This window comes from Netta rufina (assembly GCF_964035555.1).
Source record: "Netta rufina genome assembly, chromosome: 10".
In the NCBI taxonomy this organism is placed as follows: Eukaryota; Metazoa; Chordata; class Aves; order Anseriformes; family Anatidae; genus Netta; species Netta rufina.
The window spans coordinates 7,114,019-7,133,399 of NC_140133.1; the positions used below are offsets into that span (position 1 = coordinate 7,114,019).

Sequence of the window (19,381 nt, forward strand, 5' to 3'; positions counted from 1 at the left end):
TCCGTTCATTTCAGATGCCACATGCAAATTGTTAGAGTGCTGACTTTAAAAGCTCTTTTTACTTGAATATTTTCAAACCATCCTAATCACTTTTCTGTGTCCCTTTCCAGATAAATAGCCCATTGCTAAGCAACCAATCCCATCTTGGCAAGCAATTTTTTTTCCTGAAGGCTGTTTCACTTTGTGCTTGAGAACCTGGGCCTGTATTTAAGGCAGTGTTTTGTCTTCGATGTTTGAATGCATAATCTTTGACGCAAAACAAAGGGAGACTACTGCACTGATTTCCATCTACAGCCTGAAAGAAGAATATCAAAAGATATGGATCAGCCTGTTATCATATCAAGAAGATGTGCAATGCAACCAGATTTATCCCTGGGCCTCTAGTAAAAGAAAAATATTTCTTATGAGTGGTCACTAACATGAGGAAAGTTACAGAACCCAAACTCTAAGATTAATAAAAGTCTAAGAAACCCTCAGCAGCATCAAGTTCTACCATGAAAGAGTCAAAACCAGAAGTCTTTCAGAGCTGTGCACTCCAACAGAGGTGGCTTACCTTCCACACACAACTCGGAAGTGACCTTATTAAAGCAGAAAACGTCACCAATGGTCAAGTTGTAGCTGGACCCTAACTCAAATCCAAAGCACAGCAGTGAGTGCATGTGTTTTACAACTGAGACTGCTTCAACTTAAATCTAAGTGTCTCAAAAATATAGAGATTTCTTAATGTAGTTTCATCAACTTTCTGCATATACATTTCAGCTGGCTAACTGTAGAAGTTTTTATGCAAGTTAAAATTTAAATGTATGCTTACCAGCTCAGAGCCTAATTAATGCAGAGTGTGACAAGCGACAGCATTTATACTGAAGGTGTTCTACTTGCCTTTCAAAAACAGTTAACTAAAATATCTACAGGAAAAAAAAAGCTTCACTTTAGCTTCACTTTCTAAAGAACACTGCCTACCACCAGCATAGAAGAAAACTCCTTAGTGAAACACTGAATATTTAATTCAGCTGTAAATATAACCGTAAGCTTCAGACAAGGTGAACGCTAGATGGAGCTGCAAAGTTACAAATCCAAGCCAGCATCTCCCTCTTGCGGCCATTCTGACTCGCTGCAAACCAAGAGCACCCCGGTTTTTCCGCAGCCAGACGAGATGGTGAGCATTCAAACCACCAAATTCAAATCACACGTTTACAGCTGACCAGAACTGCTCCTTCCAGAAAACTATTCCAACAAAGCAGCGAGAATTATGAAGGTGAGACTGCTGCTTGATACAGTAGCCCTCGTTATCATCACAAAAACAGCTGTTATCTTGAAAACCACATAATTGGTTTCCTCAATAAAAAGCCCTTGAGATCAGTTCCTGTGTGATCATGAGAAGTGCACAGATGACAACTGTCAAAGACCTTTCTGCTAGCAGCACTGCCCTCTTAAAACAAAGCAACTGCTGGAGACTACCCTACATCTAACAGCAGCAGTCACTTACTGTTACAGACAGCTCGTTTTGCTTAACAATTCAACACAAGACTTCAGACAGTAACTTACCAAAATCTCTTTAAATCCCTTTGATAGGGAAACACTGGCAATTTGCAAGAAACAGACTCTAGAATGATACACCAAAACTGAAAGTGACATCCCTCTGAAAAAAAAAAAAATTACAAAACCACAGAGCTCCTTTCTGCTGACAAGCAGAAAAGGTTTACCCCAAAAAGATCAGATATCAAGGAACGTTCCCTTAATTCAGGCACAATTCTCCTCAAACACAATGCCAATTTAGTTGTATCCTCTCAGCTATGCAACACTTACTCTACTTCACGGAAGAAAAATAAGGTTTGGGAAAAAGGAACTCCAAGTGCCTATCTCAGTCTTTGTTAACACAGATCCTGCTCCCTAAAGGTGAGAGACTGCCAACTTCTAAACAGAATGACACAAACTGGAAACAAATATTTGTTGTCCCTTAGGTGCCATGAGGGGATGACAACCGCTCTGACCCAGTGAGTACCCAAGACCACAAGTTACACTCACCAGGTGTAACATCCTAGAAACTGGAGCGTACTACAATATTCATTGATCACAGTCATATACACAACGTGTGAACATCACAAAGGGAACTTTGGCTTCCAAAAGCTAATGAATTAGTCAACGCAATATTCAAACACTCAAATACTGGCAGCCAGGTGGGCCTACCATACCCTGGGCTGCACCAAGCATGGTCGAGGGAGGTGATTGTCCCGCTCTGCTCTGTGCTGGTGCGACCCCACCTTGAGTGCTATGTGCAGTTCTGGGCACCACAGTGGACATGAAGGACGTGAAACTGTTGGAGAGTGTCCAGAGAAGGGCTACAAAGATGGTGAAGGGCCTAGAGGGGAAGACGTATGAGGAGTGGCTGAGGGCACTGGGCCTGTTCAGCCTGGAGAAGAGGAGGCTGAGGGGGTACCTCATGGCGGCCTACTCATGAGGGGAGTGGAGGGGCAGGCACCCATCTCTTCCTTTTAGCGACCAGTGATACGACCCGAGGGAGCGGGGTCAAGCTGCAACAGGAGAGGTTCAGCTGGATATCAGGAAGAGGTTCTTCACCTAGAGCGTTGTTGCACACTCAAACAGGCTCCCCAGGGACATAGTCATGGCACCGAGCCTGTCGGAGTTTAAGAAGTGATTGGACTGTGCTCTTTGTTATATGGTCTGAATTTTCGGGTAGACCTTTGTGGAGCCAGGAGTTGGACTTGATGGTCCTTATGGGTCCCTTCCAACTCGGGCAATTCTGTGACTCTATGAATTCTGGAGAGGTGATTGGGGCTGCTGAGAGCAGGGCCGTTCACCTTGAGGTGCAGCAGCCACAGGCTCCATGCCCTGTGTGTCACCCTGCATTGTATGAGGGCTGCCTGAGTCCCCAGGCTGCCTACCTGCACCCACCCATCGTCTGAGCACAGCCTGCTCCCCCCCAGGGGTTCCTGCAGCTCTGGGGGCACTTCCAGGGGTCCCTGACATGAGACAGTCGCACGCTAATGGGGTCTGCTGGAGAGACTCTTTCGGGTTGACTCTTTGAGGGCTGCTTCGGGTGCAGGAGACACAACATGGGGCCTTTCCAGAAGGTGGCTTTCTAATGTCTCTTGCTATATCTGGGGGAGAAAATGAGCCCACCCTGCTCACAAGAAACTGTGTAGGAGAAGGAAGCAAGGAGGGAGCAAGCTGATGCTTCCCAGCAGCCTGGCAGAGCCAGAGGCAGCGCCAGAGCTTGGACAGGCCTGGGGCTCCTTCACGTTCCTCTGCCCTCCTCGCCACAACTGCGGCAGGCCCAGCACTTCTCACCTTGCCCTTCCCTTCCCTCTCCCCCCCAGGTCCTTCTGCTCGGAGCACCACGCACAGCAGGCAGCGCAGGCAGCTCCAGAGCAGGGCACCACCTGCATCATCTGCATGGACCCTGTGGGGGACAGCACGTCCTACCACACCATGGTGTGCCCAGCCTGCAATCACGCATGGTTCCACCGGCGCTGCATCCAGGTAGGAGCCCTCCCCTCACCGTGCAGGCACAGCAGGTGCTCAGCAGCACCAGGGCCCGCTCACCGCATGTGTTTCTGCTGCAGGAAATGGCCATACACACAATCACTTCATCAAGTGCCCCGTCTGCAGAAACAGGATGCAGTTTTGTGCAGAGATGTCCAATATGGGGATCCGAGTCCCATTCAGGTTGGTATCCCTCTGCCCTGCTCTCTAGACACAAGGGCACAAGCACTGTGCATGGCCAGGGACTGGACAATTTTGTCCCTTCTCTTGCAGAGGACCAATCTGGGAGAACAACAACTCCTCTGCATTGCTGCGAGAGAGGTGCTGGCGCTGTACTGTCAGCGAATGCCATTACCCACGAGGCAGGGACCGGGCGGAGGGACAGGGGTGAGTTGCCTCAGCAGCCATCTGGGGCTCTGCATGGGACCTCAGCATCACTGCAGGCTGGGGGAGGCAGGACAGAGCAGAAGGGATGTGCCAGCCACTCCCTGCCTCAGACGCTTTGTCCTCACACCCACAACCCTTTGCTTCTTCCCCAGGCCCTGGCAGCTGCTCCTGTGCCGCTCCTGTGCTGCCGAAGGCACCCACCGGCGCTGCTCCAACTTGACCGACAGCGCAGGCACCTGGGAGCACGACAGCGGCGCTGGCGTGGGCACCAGCAGCCAGGCAGCACTGTGGCCATTACAAGGTATCCTGGTGACTGACAGAACGGGGCAGAGAGAGCGGAGGACGACCCGCCGACATGTAGTGTGGGCACCAGACACCTTTAACCAGCCCCGAGGACACCACGAGACCAGTGCTGAGAGAAGCACTCACAGCCCTAATTGCGAAGCAGCACCAGGTACCTTCAGGCACTCCATGGTGCCCAAAGGCAGACTCCCTCCCAGCCAGCAGGGGCGAGCCCGGACAAGAAGCCGCTCCCCATTATGTCAGGCCACAAACACCCATAGCCGGCCCCGGAGACAGCGTGGGAGCAGACGTGCTGCATCCCCCTGTGCTCAGAGCAGCAGCAGCAGCTCTGATAGCGAAACAGCATCGGGGTCCTCCAGCGATTCCTCGGTACCTGAACGCAGCAGCCACTCCAGCCACACCGGGCCAGTCCGGACGCGAAGCCGCTCCCGGTTACAACGTCGGGCCCCAAATCCCTACAGCCGGCCTGAACAACGCCGCAGGAGCAGCCGTGCTCCAGCCCGACGTCGTGGCCCCAGTCCCCAGCCACCATCACAATAAAGCTTGCTGCCAATCCCATCTGTGCAGAGGGATCACACGCATGTGTCAGCTTCAGCCTCACTTGCACTCCCATTAGATGGATTAGAAAAATAACAGAATTCCAGTAAGCACGTTTGGCTTAATCACATTGTCCAGAAGGGGTTACAATCTACACAGCCAGGCATATTGTTGGGCTGCACATGTCCCAGTTATCAGCCAACCGTCACCCTGTAGACTATGGCACGTAAAATTGGGAGCCGTGAAATTATCGTGTCTTTGGGGAATTGTGGTATGAACGTTCCCTGTGAGATTCCCAAGTTTCACTCCATTCCAACACCCCTCTGTTTCTAATGGCACACTCATTAGTGCAGGCCCATGAGGTGTTCAGGTCAGAATCCATACGATACAAGCTGGCATCTGCCACATTCAAGTGAAAACCATGCTTAGGTGGGATTGTTGCACAATGCATGCAGTTACAACTCCTTGCCCAAGGAGCAGAGATTCTGTGGAAAGGCTCTCCCATGAGTCATGAGCAATGCTTGAAAGACAAGATGTAATCAAATAAAAAGGAAGCAATGATCAAAGACAGACACGTGGGGATGAAAAAAAAAAAAAAAAAACAGGGAAAAAAAGCAAAACCAAAAGGAGTACTGAAACAATACTGGACATGAATCAAGAAAGCATAACTATAAGAGGATCACTCAGTCCAATACCAAACACAGAAAGCCTATCTTTAGAATAATATCTTTATAAGACACCTTCGTAAGACAGACAGAAGAAGCATTTATTCTGGGGCCTACAAATTTTTAAGTACAGTATCATCAAGTCTTATGTCCAACTAGGAGGGAAAGCTTTAAAATCCCAGCATACAGAGCTCATTTTGCTCCAGCTCTACCCTCCAGGCTCTCAACTAGCATAAATAAGGACATTTCCTGCTGTAATCTTCGTATCAGTGCACCGAATGATTCTGGATTATGTCAGAAGTGAAAAATGCACTTACAACAGAAAATAAAAATATGCAAAACTGATGCTAGACTTACCCAAAGATCATCTAACTAAGCAGGAGCTCAGACCATTCCTCCTTTAAAATAAAAGAAGATGAAATAAGGACTGTCATGGTACGATCACCACCAACTTGGAACTAGAGAACTAAATGCATGAAAGAAATTGAAGTGTGAAAAGAACTCCGATAGCTACTAGAAAAACGTACAAAGCAGACTTCTTCCTTGTGAACACTATCCCTGTAGCAGATCACTGAAATGTCATGGAATACACAAAATACAGCAGTGGTTCCTATGAGGACCCATAGATTTGTTTTAAAGTCATTCTGTTTTAGTGCTGGATGAGTTCCCCACGCAGAAAAAAATAAAGTCAGAAAACAACTTGTATGACTTACACAAGAGGGGGGGAAAAAACGAGGTCACGACATTCCAGTTACATGCATCCTTAACACCAAGAGGAGCTGGACAATGACATTTAGTAACGGCTCAACAGTATGGAAAAACCTCAGGCCAAAAGGAAAGCAAAGCTACACGTAGTGAGCAGTGGTACAACAGCCAGGCAACCCAAGGCAAAGGTTCCAGTTTTGAGAGCTACCTACAACCTCTTCAGCTGTAGCCTAGGGGCAAGACAGGGGCACCCTGAGCCTGACACTTACAGAACATGGAAGGGCAGTGAGGCCCAAGGCCACTTCCGTCAAGGAAGAAATCTGAGGTCCTCTCTAAATAACAACCCTAAAGGGGAAACAAACTGCAGCAATTGAGATGGTTCAGGTGGAGACAAAAAGCCCCGCGCTGCGTGTTCACTGTATACAGCATAACCATTATCTTAATCCCATCAAGTACTCACTTTCTGTTGTAACTAGGAATGATTTTTTCTTTTTTCCTCTCACCCACTTGCTCGTAATATTGCAAAAGGGTTAAAGAACATCTTAGAGCACAAAAGCAGATAGCAAATGTTTCTGTCACCAGTGTGGCATGAGCACTGTGTGGTTTTGCACTGTACAAGCAAGTCTTTCAGAAACACACACGAAGCTTTCAACTGTTTTTAAAACTGATTTATGTTCAAACTGTAAAGGGTAATTTTAGCCACTAGATGGAAATAAAAAGCTGATTAACAAAACCTACGTGCACAAAGGTCAAAAAAAACAAAACATGTCTCAGTTCTGACCACTGAGCTCTCCCCTCCTCTCCTTGACACTTCTGACTTTTTCCTCTTCAATGGCCAGAGAGAACTGTTCTCGAGATGCAAACTATCTACAAGCCTGAAAACCATGTAACGAGCCAGTGGCAAAAAAAAAAAAAAAAAGTTTAGAAGTTCCTGTTCTTTCTTCAAAGCTCATTCACTTCTCAGACCAATCTGAGGTCAGTAAAAAATTTAAGGTCATATCAAGTTGCTCTCAATTCCACTGCATCTGTCTTATGAGCTGTACAAATATTACACAAACCCACTACATTTCACAGAACAACAGAAATTCTACTTGAGCCCACCCTGGAACAGCCAGCCCCAGGAAGAGTTAGAACCAAAAAATTAACTCAACCATATAGGTTTAACTGATGGAAAGCCTGAAGACAAAATCCTTACCACATTTTAACCACAAAAAATCCATGGTTGCCATGCTTACTGCTGTTATATCAGTGGGGTTTTTTTGTGTGTCTAAGAGCAGTATTCTAGTTCCACAGGCAGAACATAGCAAGAAAAACACTAGATGGGTCAATACGGTCACTAGATTTCAGTCAGTGCAGAAATTAATCTGCAGCTTCTGCTCCATACATATCCAGGCACTAAAATATTACAAATTTTTTAAATTTGTTTAAATGAAAAAAACCATTAAAACAGATCAGTTTTAAGAAGTACACTTGAATCTACCATTCAAATGAATAATCCTAATAGACAAAATGCATCTTGAATGACACAGATTTTCAGTTTGCTGATTGTGTTGGTAACCACCTGACTTCCTTTAGAAAAATTTACATGATGTTGTCAAAAGCACTACTTTAACTAGAGTGCTCTCCAAGCCTTATCTCCCTTAGCCTTGGGGCAGGCTTCCTGCATTCCTTTTTCATTTCCCTCCTCCATCCACTCCGTGTAAACACCAGTGGTTCCACCTCCTGTTCTGTGCGAGCAGGTTGGCAGTGGTACTGTATGTCCCTTCAAGACCTAGACTTTGTAGACAATCCTATTTTTTAAAACAGCCTTTTAAAAGCATATTTTGCAACATGAGAAAAATGCAGAAAAAAAGTAGCACCAGGAAGCAAAAAGCACAGAATTAGAAGGCTGTCTGCATACATGCTTCCCGAAATCTCTCATATCACAGAGATTTCAGATGCAAACTCTGGATCCAAATAATCTTACAAGAGGTAGGTTTCTTGCCAGCCTTGGCTTTCTTGTCAGTCTTAGCTTTATCATTAAGCAGGGTTTCTTCAGCTAAACTAGTTATACATCTACTTCCTTCCTATTGTCCCTTCAGTGCTCATCAAAAATTCACTGGTACTTCAGTCCTCTGTAATTGTTCCAGAGCCATCTGGAGGTTTTATCAATCCTTTATCATACCTATACGAACCATTTAATTACATATGAAACCAACTACACAGCTCTATAAAGAAAGGTTATTAATAAAACTAAAGAACATCAATAATACTTTATTATACATATAATTTACTTTTCAATGGCTTTTTGTCAGCATACACTCAGCCAAACCTTTCCCCATAATTCACCTTGTAACTCTAGCACCTGAAGTACTCATTGTTGCCAGTTTTCCACTGTATCAGCTCAGTTTGTTTTTCCTCAACCTCAAAGGTCATCTTGTCTTTTAGAATTCCACCATTCTGAAAATGTTGCCAAAATTCCTGAAGTTAGCTCTGCAACAGGAGTCCCAGACAGCTGTCAAATTATACTGCCAAGAACATCTAACAGCAGATTCCGAGCCTCTAAGTTCAAGCTTAAAGAAGGGGGTTTACTGAACAGAGTTTAAAGTTAACACTGTGAAGAAAATCAAGAAGTTAGAGAGAACTTCCTAAATGGAGCAAGGAATAAATTCATCCATATGTCACCAGAACTGCTTTGAGATTGACATGGAGTAGTATGACTTCAGGAGTAAAAGTAGTCTTGTTCATACTTATTTTGAAATACTTATTTTATTTTGCCCATACTTTAGTTTGAAAATCCCTACTATCCTCAAAGAAAAAGCAGTTCAATTAATTCCCTCAAACAGGCATCAAGAGATTTCACACCCCCTTCGCCTTCTGTATTTTTCCCACTGTTTATCTGAACTTGGCACACTTCAAAACAGTTCTAGTGACATACGGATCAATACCGGTTACAGTAACTGAAGCCTTCTTAACATTTTACGTTCGTAGAGCATATGTGCAAGGTATGCAAGTTAACTTACCACACAGACTCCATGAACTCAGGATAAAGAGTTTTATAGTCATTTTCAAAATCAATCCAACGTCCTAATCTGGTTACATTGAACTGTTAAGAAATCAGATTAAGAGACATCTTAACATTAAAGATCACAGTGCATTTCCACTATTTATTCTGTAAAAAGCTTTATTTTAGGAGTGCAGCGTTTGTCCCATATCAGCAAAACACTTAACAGTTCTATGAAATGTTTAAGCCTGACATAGCTCAAAACAATGTATTTAAACAAAGACAACCAAAGAATGGAACCATAATTGTTTAGATTCAAGACCACAGAATAGTCAAGTATGTTTGACACTACTAAATAGAAATAGTGGTGGAACAGAAATGCATTTTCAAGGTTCAGCTGTGGTTCAAACACCTGAGAATTGCTACTGACTACAGGGGTCTTGTTTTCCCTTTTTAAAGCTACTGGTTCCAGCGACAGTGAAACCTGGAACACCGTCTGTCAGCTTTCAGTTTTACCAAAACACGATGTGTGTAGAAGACAAGGAAATTATGAAAGAAATTGGTATGTCACAAGAAGTTCCCAAAAATGTTTTCAGGGCCAACTGCCTTCCTTGACTTCCCAAAGGTATGAAAGGGCTGCCAGAGATCACGACACTGACAGGCACTAGCCCCTGTCTCAGGACAGATGTGTTCAGGCCCACTGGCGCAGGACATGAAAACTAACGAGTAGTAAGCTAGCTATGGAGTCTACCCGGGACAGGGTACTTTCCTAATTTGCAATTTTTGAACTGTTAGCTGTATGAATAACTGAGCCCAGAAACATCTATCCTGATACTGTTACATGCAGGTCACGCTGAATGGCAAACTGGTAGAGTGATGAGAGCCAATGATTTCTCTCACTTCTATAGTTTCACAGCATACCTGAGTTCCTAAAATATGTAGGTTTTTTCTTTTAAGCCACTCTGACATTCCACTATTGAGATCCAAAGCCTACAGCTGATCACTACAAGGATCCAAGAAGCTGGAGTATTATATTTGGTCTCAAAGATCTCACGCATCCAAGGAACTTTTTCACAATGTTTTAACTTTTTTAGCTGCTCCGGACAGAAAATAAACGCTATTTCCTGGAGCAATTTTGGGAATTCCTCTCCTAACACTGTCACAAAATATTTTAACTTATTACCAGCCAATCACAAAAACAATTAAACCATTTATTATCATCTGAAATACATGTAAGTGTGCATATCAACGCACAAACATGTTCAACTGTACACACAGAACAAAATATAAAATCCGTTTACTGTTAAGAAGACTACTGTTAATTCAGACTAAACAGCACTGTAAGATACCATTTGCTGAATGTAGAGTTAATAGTGACTTAAGGAAAATAACATCAACTAGAACAACGCCCATTTTTATTTTTAAAAGCAACCAAGAATCATTAATATCATTGAAATATGAAATTTAAGTATGGATGAATGACTGTTTATTTGGAAGAACAAACCCTGTTCTTTTAACCCAGTCACTTGCTCAATTTTAGGTTGCAGCTATTTGAGCAATGATAGTAGTTTCTCTGGACACTAGCCACAGCTTCAAAATGCTCTCAAGGGCATGAGACAAACGATACTCAAACAATAAATGTATATTTCAATCAAAAGGAATAGAACAGGACCAGAGAGCACACAGCATAATGAGGTAGACCAGCCTCTGGATCATGGAAAGGAAAAAAAAAAAAGGATTATTATGCCTGGTAAAAGAACCAAGTAACGGTGAAGATAAAGGTTTACTGTAAGCCTCAATTTTATAGAGGAATTACAGTTCTTCAAACTAGAAAGGCCCTGTGCTCGCTGCAAGCTGAACAAGTCTGATCCCTTCTTCCCCTCATCTGTGGGCACTTGCTATCACCTGCTGTCACTGTGGCACAGCCAGGAAAAGCACCTGGGCTGTGCCTTAGCTCCAGAAAGCCACAAAGAAAAAGGTGATCACTTCACATCCGTACCAGACTAGTAGCAAATACAAATGGGTTAAACATACTTTATTCTGGCCCACTATAACTGTTTTCATGCATACCTCCTCCTTCCCACTCATAACTATTGTAAACATACATACAGAAAGAAAAACATACTAAGGACAAGAAGAAGTACCAGGTCCTATGTACAGAACAAATACTATCAAGAGCTACAAATAAAACCATGCAACCAAGAAAATATCAAACCCAACTACTTAGAACAGCTCTCTAACATAAAGGGAGTCTACAGAGACCAATGCTCTCTCCTTCACTATTTTCATGGATTGCAAAGTTTACACCAAGACTCTCTTGGAAGAGTGAGGGTCTACCCACACCAATTCTGACACAAAAATGAGATACTAGAACTTCTGCTGTTCCAGAAGTAGAAACTATTCCTACACTCTGACAGTAACACTGTCAGTAACAAAGTGGGGACCAGAAAAGCCAAGAGATGTTAGTGTGCATTGCTTTCATTTGCTCCACTTGAAAACCAATTCAAGTCAGACTTCACTTTCAATTTTCTATACAGAAGACACAAAGGAAGAGACAATTTGTTCAGTGTATCTATTTAGTTAGACACTTTGAGCTGCTCCAGGTTACGTTCAGATAACCTCCTGACATTACAGCAGTCCTCCTGTTCTGAAACACAATGCTTTCCTTATGTTCCCCTTTCAGGATCACCAGTAAAGAACAGTGTAGTTAAGGACATGGGATTTATGAATGTCACCAAACAGAAGGATAAAGTTCACCCCAGCAAAACAATTTATACAGATGAAGCCAAACGAGTTTTCTGAATAAACCAATCACAATACCACACTGGAAATCCAGACAAGTTAGTATAGTTTCTCTTTGTAATGTTCAATTCTTTAAGAAGAAGTTGGCTCCCACCATCACATCTGTAGAGCAAAGACCAGTTGCTTCTTTCCATCCACCTCTGAAAAGGAAGTCATTGCAAACGGTCTCTTATACCAAGGGACCACTACGTGGTTCTCATATGCCATCCACATTCTGAGGACCTACCCCTTTCAAAACCTTAAGCCAGAAATTCTCCTCACTGATGCTGCCTCCCCTCTTTGGTCTGCAAAACGTTGCAAGGTTACACTCTCAACTTCACATCACAACCCAATCCACCTAGCATACAAACCACCTGCTCTTTAAGTCAGTGCTCCCTCTGTTGTGCTTTCCCACACCGTAAGACACAATAAAGAGAGGTCCAGTAAACACCAGACTTCTACATCCTGTAAAGGAACATACAGCAGAATGCACACTGAGCCTTCACTTACCTCCCATTCCTTCGAGTACCTCATCACAATTCCTCTGCACTGGTTGTTGTATTCTGCAATGCCCATCTTTGCCACATCTTCTGGCCCTTTGATACCTAAGGTCTTGTCAATCTCATATTCCTGGGAGCAGTGAGAAAAAAACAGGAAAAATCACCCTGCTGTCAAAATCTTTCACATAATTTCTCTAGTTAATGTTCTATGCATTATATGGGCTGAAGGGTCTCTATCCTTCTGAATCTTCATTGAGTACTACACCTGAAATAAGCAGACATTTTAAAGGATAGCCTCAGTGTGAATATGTCTTTACCATCTTAAGAAAAGGAAAAAAAAAGGTTTCTGGAATAGATACCAAATAAATACATGATTACCGTAAGTAACAGAGTGCCTGGAGAAGGGCATATGATCAGCAGAAAGCACCAGAAGCTAGAACACAAAGGCCAGAGCAATACACTGGACAAAGAACTTCCGTTTCTCTTTTAGCAACCATGCCAGGCGTAAGAGCAACATAAACATGACTGATGAGCAGGAAACACCATGGAAAAAGGAACCAACAGACATATCTGTAGGAAGATTTATTACACATACCACAGGTAAGCCATGGCAATCCCAGCCAAACCTTCTGTCAACATGAAACCCACTCTGATGAGCGAATCTGGTTACTATGTCTTTAATGGTTCCTGCAAGAATATGGCCATAGTGTGGTAGCCCAGTAGCAAAGGGAGGGCCATCATAGAAGTTAAACCTGGAACACAAAACAACATTCTTAACTAAATTGAACTTCAGCATCAAGTCTTCAAACAGGGTAACTGTATCTGTGCGCTTACGCTTCCTATGTCTTACCAGGGCAACATCAATTTCTCGCTCTGCTGTTAGCAGCCAACACAAGCATTATGTTGGCAGAGGAAATAAAGGCATTATCTCAACTCCTTCAGGTCCTGATTGCCAGTTCTACCACAGTTACTACTGAAAATGTCAGCAGGCTGCTCCACAGATGGCAGACATGGGAGTTGTCCTTTCTTACCTAGTGATTTATTTCACAAACTTACTGAGCAGGAAGCTACTGTTTTATTGCTACTACTAGTATACTGTTGATTCTTCATACACTGAAATATAAATGGTAACTGACATGAGAACATTGGCCAAGATTGCTATCTCCAAAGAGAATTGGGGCCAAAAAAAGTAATTACAGCTAAGCCAACCTTGCATTGCAACAAACAGCTTTTAGTTGATTCTTACCTAGGTCTATTCTTCGACTGCTTTAGGCATTCCTGGAAACAATTCAGTTTTTTCCAGAGCTCCAGTATCTTCTCTTCCTCATTTGGGAAAGAGATGTTTTCTGGAACTTGTTGAACCATTCTTTCCCAGCAAGGACCAAGCAAAGAAAACACACATTTAACAGAAGTGAAAGGAAAAAATGACCTCAAATGCAACTATTTTGCAAATCCGAATCAACATGCCACATCTTTGTTTTTCCAAAGAGACTGACTCAGCATCAACATGAAAGCAAGCTCTATATTCTAAATAATAATAAACAATAATAATAATTTTGATAGATTAACACCACCGTTTTGTAACAGGAAAAGCATTCTCCACTCACTAACCTAGTCATTTCTGTAATATGCTTTTCTTTTTGCTTCCATAGAAAACAGTCACAGGGAGAATTATTTTTGGCTGCAGGTTTTTTTTTTTTGTTGGGTTTGGTTGTTTTTTTTTTTCCCCACTTTTTTTTGTTGTTCAAAATTTTTCATTTTCATGTCCAAACTGGCCTTTCGCATCAATTTTTGAACTAGTACAGGAACTAAATAAATCAGTTAAAAGGAAGCTACTTTTCACTGTACATCTATTCCTAGCATTTATGTTTTCAAAGACTTATACCGTCCTTTTTCTCCTTAGTCCATCATTCTCAGGAACACCTAAAATGAGCTTAGACTTCACATGGCATCACTGAAACACGTGACAACAGAAGATGAACACGGGGAGAAGAATTTGAACAAACAGCTAAGGACAAGGCTCGAGAACCTCTGCTGTGCATCCTCTAAAAGTTTTAACTTCCAGAGGATCTGCAGATTTTACTTGCATCAAGCTCCACCAGTAAAGTTGAGTGATAACCATACAGGTTTTGAGAACTGACCCAGCTGTCAACACCCCATAATCTAGTAAATTAAATACATATTAAAGGTTCGGTCTGTAACTGTGACCGGGCTATGGAAGCTGCTCACGTATCACAGACTCCATGCGTAAGTCACAGTATCACTTTTGGCCCCTTTCTACCAACTGGCGCACTGCACACACAAACCAGTGTCCAGCAACCACAGGCCACAAACTTATACACGCACCTCCCAACAGTACAACTGAAGTTTATTAAGTCAAAATTAGGGGGAAAAAAAATACTGATGATAGTTAATATGCAAGTTAGTCACTACCACACATTTTTTTCCTAGTTACAGGACACAATTTTAGACAGATTGACTTAAAAGACAAACCCAATTCAAAACTCATGTACGTCTCAGCTGAGCAACAAGTTAAATTAAGACTTCAGTGTTCAGAAAAAACATCAGTTCACACGCTGATGCATGAATAATTCAGCATATCCAAAGCATGAAGGGACCCCAAAGCCCACCCCGCCCAAACCCTTGCCGTGGGCAGGGCCCCCTGCCCCCAGCCCAGGCTGCCCCCAGCCCCATCCAGCCTGGCCTTGGGCACTGCCAGGGATGGGGCAGCCACAGCTCCTCTGGGCAGCCTGGGCCAGGGCCTCACCGCCCTCTGAGTGAAGAATTTCTTCCTTATATCTCATCTAAATCTACCCTCTCTCAGTTCAAAGCTGTTAGCCCTTGTCCTATCAGTACACCCCCTGACAGAATCCCTCCCCAGCCATCTCATAGGCCCCCTTTAGGTATTGGAAAGTTGTTATAAGGTCTCCCCCTGAGCCTTCTCTCCTCCACGCTGAACAATCCCAGCTCCCTCAGCCTGTCTTCATAGGGGAGGTGCTCAATGACACACCACTTTCAAGCAAGACGCCAAATTTACATACAGATTAGTAAGCACAAGGGTTGGTCGTTGTTTTCTCATTTTTTGTTTGTTTGTTGGTGTTGGGCATTTTTTTTGTATTCTTGTTTCTTTGTTCATTTTCTGCTGAGAAAAAAAACTCAGGGTTAAGGCAATGCACCACTGAGGAATTAAAGGACACTCACTTTTCTACAAGATAGTAACATTCAATAGGAAAGGCATCAAATTTCAAAGATTGTACTACAGCAGTCTCAAACTTCTGCTGAGCTTCTTATCTAGAAGGAAAAGAAAAAAAAAAATTAAAACCATAAAAGCAAGTTAGAATATGGTTTTGGGGGTATTAAAATCAATAGCAAATATTTAATTACTCAAGAAAGAATCAGTAAAAATCCTACTACGTGTGAACCAAGATTTCAGACATGAACTTGACAACATACAACAGGTATGGACTGATAATCAGCACAAAGTTTATTTCAAAACATTACTGATTTCGTTGCTTGGAAAACTAAGAACTCACGAACTAAAAGCACACGTCAGATACTGTGACAGGCAGTTAAATGAAATGAACACACAGCATCCTATATAAGCAGTCTCCCAACATTCTGAGGCTTATGATCCGTCTCTTACCTCTGTTCCAACCACCTTCTTCCACAAACTATTGTGTAGACTTGTGCATGACCTTCCTTCCCTCCACAGACTAGAGGCCTCCTTTCTCCATCTACAAATGCCCGCCCCAGACTTAAAGAACGCGTTACTTTACATTCACACGGAATTAGACCCTCTCGTTTCCTGTCTTTTTAAGTTGTGATATTCAAAGCAAGGCAATTTCTGGGATAACAAACTTGTGAACTGATCATCTGTTAATCAGTATAACCATTCTCTCCATCCTTTCCAGAAATGGAAGTTTAAAATGAAAAGCTGGCTGCCTGGGAGCAGAATGCTGAGCTACAGACCGAATGTTGCTGCTGAGAATCCTTTGCCAGCAAGTTGTTATGCCTTACATACAGAACAAAACTGCAACACTAACCAACGACCTAAGAACAGATGGAGAAAAAAATAAATCCCATTCAACTACCTTTAAAACTTTTTAAAACTGAGTAATAGTGTTCTATTCCAACTAGCACTTCACATAAACCCCTGCACTGCTGGAAATACAAGAACACGCTCCTATTTGGAGCAACTTTTTTTTTCTGCCTCAAAAGGACATCAAGTTACCACCCTATCGGCCACTCTCCTTAATCTCTGCTGCAATTAGCTGGCGAAATTACATCAGAAAGGAATGAAAAGCACAGTTTCCATCACACGAGTTCTGTGCTTGATGGTAACAGAAAACTGATGTTTTCACCTTCTTCAGGACATGCTGATAACAACCTGGTTCAACTCAGCTATCTGATGGGTAATGAAACTGATGAATTACACTTTTCTTGCTGAGAAAATACCTCCTAAAGGGATCAGATCAGAAAATTAAATCTGGGAAACTGAGAAGCGCCAATTTCTAATTCCTTCAAAGTTAAATGAAGCCTACGCGAGCTGAGCCCGACACCTGAGGACGGGTTAGGCAAATTGCATGAAGTGAACTCATGTAAGCCTGTCACTCAGGCTGAAACACCGGCCAAGATGGGCTACAGCTCATCCAGTCCTGCTTCTCTTCATGCTGAAGAGCCGATTAGAAGAGCACTGACAGGGCGACCTGATCCATACACTAACGCTCTGTTTAGACAGAAGCCCGTCTGTGAAGCACCCCAGAGAGAGCCCCCACTGCTGCACCCATGCTCTCTTCAGCAATGTTTGGTGCCTCCACACTACCTCCACTAAAAGCCTAGAAGCCTTCGCTGTGCAAACAAAACCTGCATTATTTGGGAATGGCTCCGAACGACCCATTTCATCGATCAGAAGCTACCGGCAGCTGAATTCGCGAACGCTGCAGCCACACAGAGCCAAACCCCGGGTTACCCCGCAGGCTGCGCCGACCCAGCAGGGCCGGGCGGGCCGAGCCCACCCGTAGGGCTCAGCTCCAGCCGGGGCTGCGCTCCCACAGCGTCACCCGGGGGGCGCCGGAGCTGCAGCCGGCTCAGGAGCCGCCGCCCACCCGCAGCGAGGCACCACAGGGGCACCACAGGGGCACCACAGCCCTGCCACAGGCGCCCCGAGCCCCGCCGCGCCCCCCCTCCCCCCCCCCCCAGCCCCGGCAGCGCCCCCAGGCCCCGGGCCGGGCCCCGCCGCTCACCTCGGGCCGCATGGCAGGAAGCGGCGCCGGGCGCACGCGGCGCACGCAGCCAATGGGCGCGCCGCCCAACAAGGCCGCCTGCCGTTGGTGCCGCCCGGCCCCGCCCCGCCCCGGCCCGGCAGGGAGGGGCGGTACCGGGGGGAGACGGAGGGGGGCGGAGGGGTTCCCGTGTTGCTGAGGGGGATTTAGGGCGTTGTTTAAAAATGCGGCCTTGAAAATATAAAAAGATGTTGGCAGTGTCGGTTCTGCTGTTGCCACGTCCAGGTTCTTATCGTTTTCCCCCTATTTTGTGCTTCTCTGTCCTTCACAAGTGTAACAATAAACCGAACGTACACCAGCCTGCTGGCCTTACCCGTGTGGTGCCCGTGACTGAAAGCATTTGGGTCGCAGCAAGCTCCTTCATGAGCAATTTTATCCCAAAGATGGGCAGAAAAGGGAAGACGGTGGTACTTAGTAGTGCGGGAGCTGCACTGTGGGTCAAAAAATAAGGGAAAAATGGGGAAATTGAAAGCCCGGGGAGATTTGTAGCAGAGGGATCGGGGCTCTGCGTAACTGGGCCCATCCCCAGACTGAAACCGAAGGTCTCCGCGCCCGTTCCTCACAAAGCAGCAAACTCAGCTGGGAGGGAAGAAGCGAACCCCCCGAGAGCCTTCACAGGGGCAGCCCCAGCTCCCCCCCGGGGGCGCGCTGAGGGAAGGCCGGGCCTGGGTCTCAGCCAGGCCTGGGCGCTCCCGGCCCACGCCTCCAGGGGCAAAGGCGGCGGCACCGCGCGCCCCCTGCCGAGGGGCGAGGCGGAGCCCTAGGCCCCACGGGCCCGGCACGGCGCCCGGGGAAGGCGAAGTCGGCCCCCGCTGGGGCGCGGGCACCATTTTGGATCGGCGGCCCCCGTCAGGAGCTCAAGGGGCGGGGGGCGGCCGAGGGCACGGCCGCCGAGCTCCGCGGCTTCCAGCGGCCCCTCACGGGCCCGGCCGCCCCTTCCTTCCCCCGCCGCAGCCATTTCGCCTGCCCGCACCTCACGGGCGGCTTAGGCACTTTACGTAAGACCACTGCAACGGAGGAGAAGGCGAGGGCGCTTGCGCAAAGAATTGAGCGCAAAAGGTGTTTGTGAATAGGAGAGGAGCAAAACAACGCTCCCTGAGAGTTGGGCCAAACCAACAGGCGCCGCGCGGGGGTGGGCTGGAGGGGAGGTCCCGGGACTAACCCTGCAGGCATCAGTGCGGAGCGCGGCGGGGCCGATCCCGGTGCAGAGCTCTCAGTTTCTGCCGGGCCCACAGCTGGAGATTTGCAGAGAACAGGCTGGTTGAGGAGCAGCTGAGTGCCTCCCCCAGCACTCCCCCCCCGCGGCTCGGCAGCAGTTGGACCGCGCCAGAGAGTATAAATAGGGGGTGTGCGCGTCCCCGCTGTTAGTCGGCGTGGGGCGGCGGGCGGCGTCGGTGGCGTGCAGCGCCTGCGGCTCAGCGCCCTCCCCGCAGCCGTCCCTCGTCGTTCCCCTCCCGGCCCGCCGGCCCCTGGCGGAGCGCTGACAGCCCCGTAGCGGCCGGCTGGGGGTGTGGGCGAGGCCATCTCACCGCGGCGGCGGCTTGGAGCCGGTCAAGCTGCCCCGCAGCCCGCAGCCGCTCAGCCAGGCTATGCGCTGCAGACGGGCTCCGCTCAAGAAAAAAACGGAGCGGATCGTCAAGAGGTAGAGGCGCCCGCGGAGGCCCCCGCCGGCGGGGACGCGGCAGCAGCAGCAGCAGCGGCAGCAGCAGCAGCGGGGCGCTCGGCCACCGGCGG

At 46.1% G+C, this 19,381-nt stretch overlaps 1 protein-coding gene across 1 annotated transcript in view; it reads right to left on the bottom strand.

Moving 5' to 3' along the window:
- IARS1 (isoleucyl-tRNA synthetase 1) overlaps positions 1-17,661 on the bottom strand; it is a 101,857-nt gene extending 84,196 nt beyond the window's left edge. The window contains exons 1-6 of the mRNA XM_084292524.1: positions 17,609-17,661; positions 15,567-15,656; positions 13,612-13,731; positions 12,961-13,117; positions 12,376-12,495; positions 9,104-9,186 (exon numbers count right to left, since the gene is read on the bottom strand). Of these exons, the coding sequence (XP_084148650.1) occupies positions 9,104-9,186; positions 12,376-12,495; positions 12,961-13,117; positions 13,612-13,730 (479 nt within the window). The 5' untranslated portion in view covers position 13,731; positions 15,567-15,656; positions 17,609-17,661. The remainder of the gene's footprint in view (positions 1-9,103; positions 9,187-12,375; positions 12,496-12,960; positions 13,118-13,611; positions 13,732-15,566; positions 15,657-17,608) is intronic.
- Positions 17,662-19,381: the final 1,720 nt, after the last annotated feature.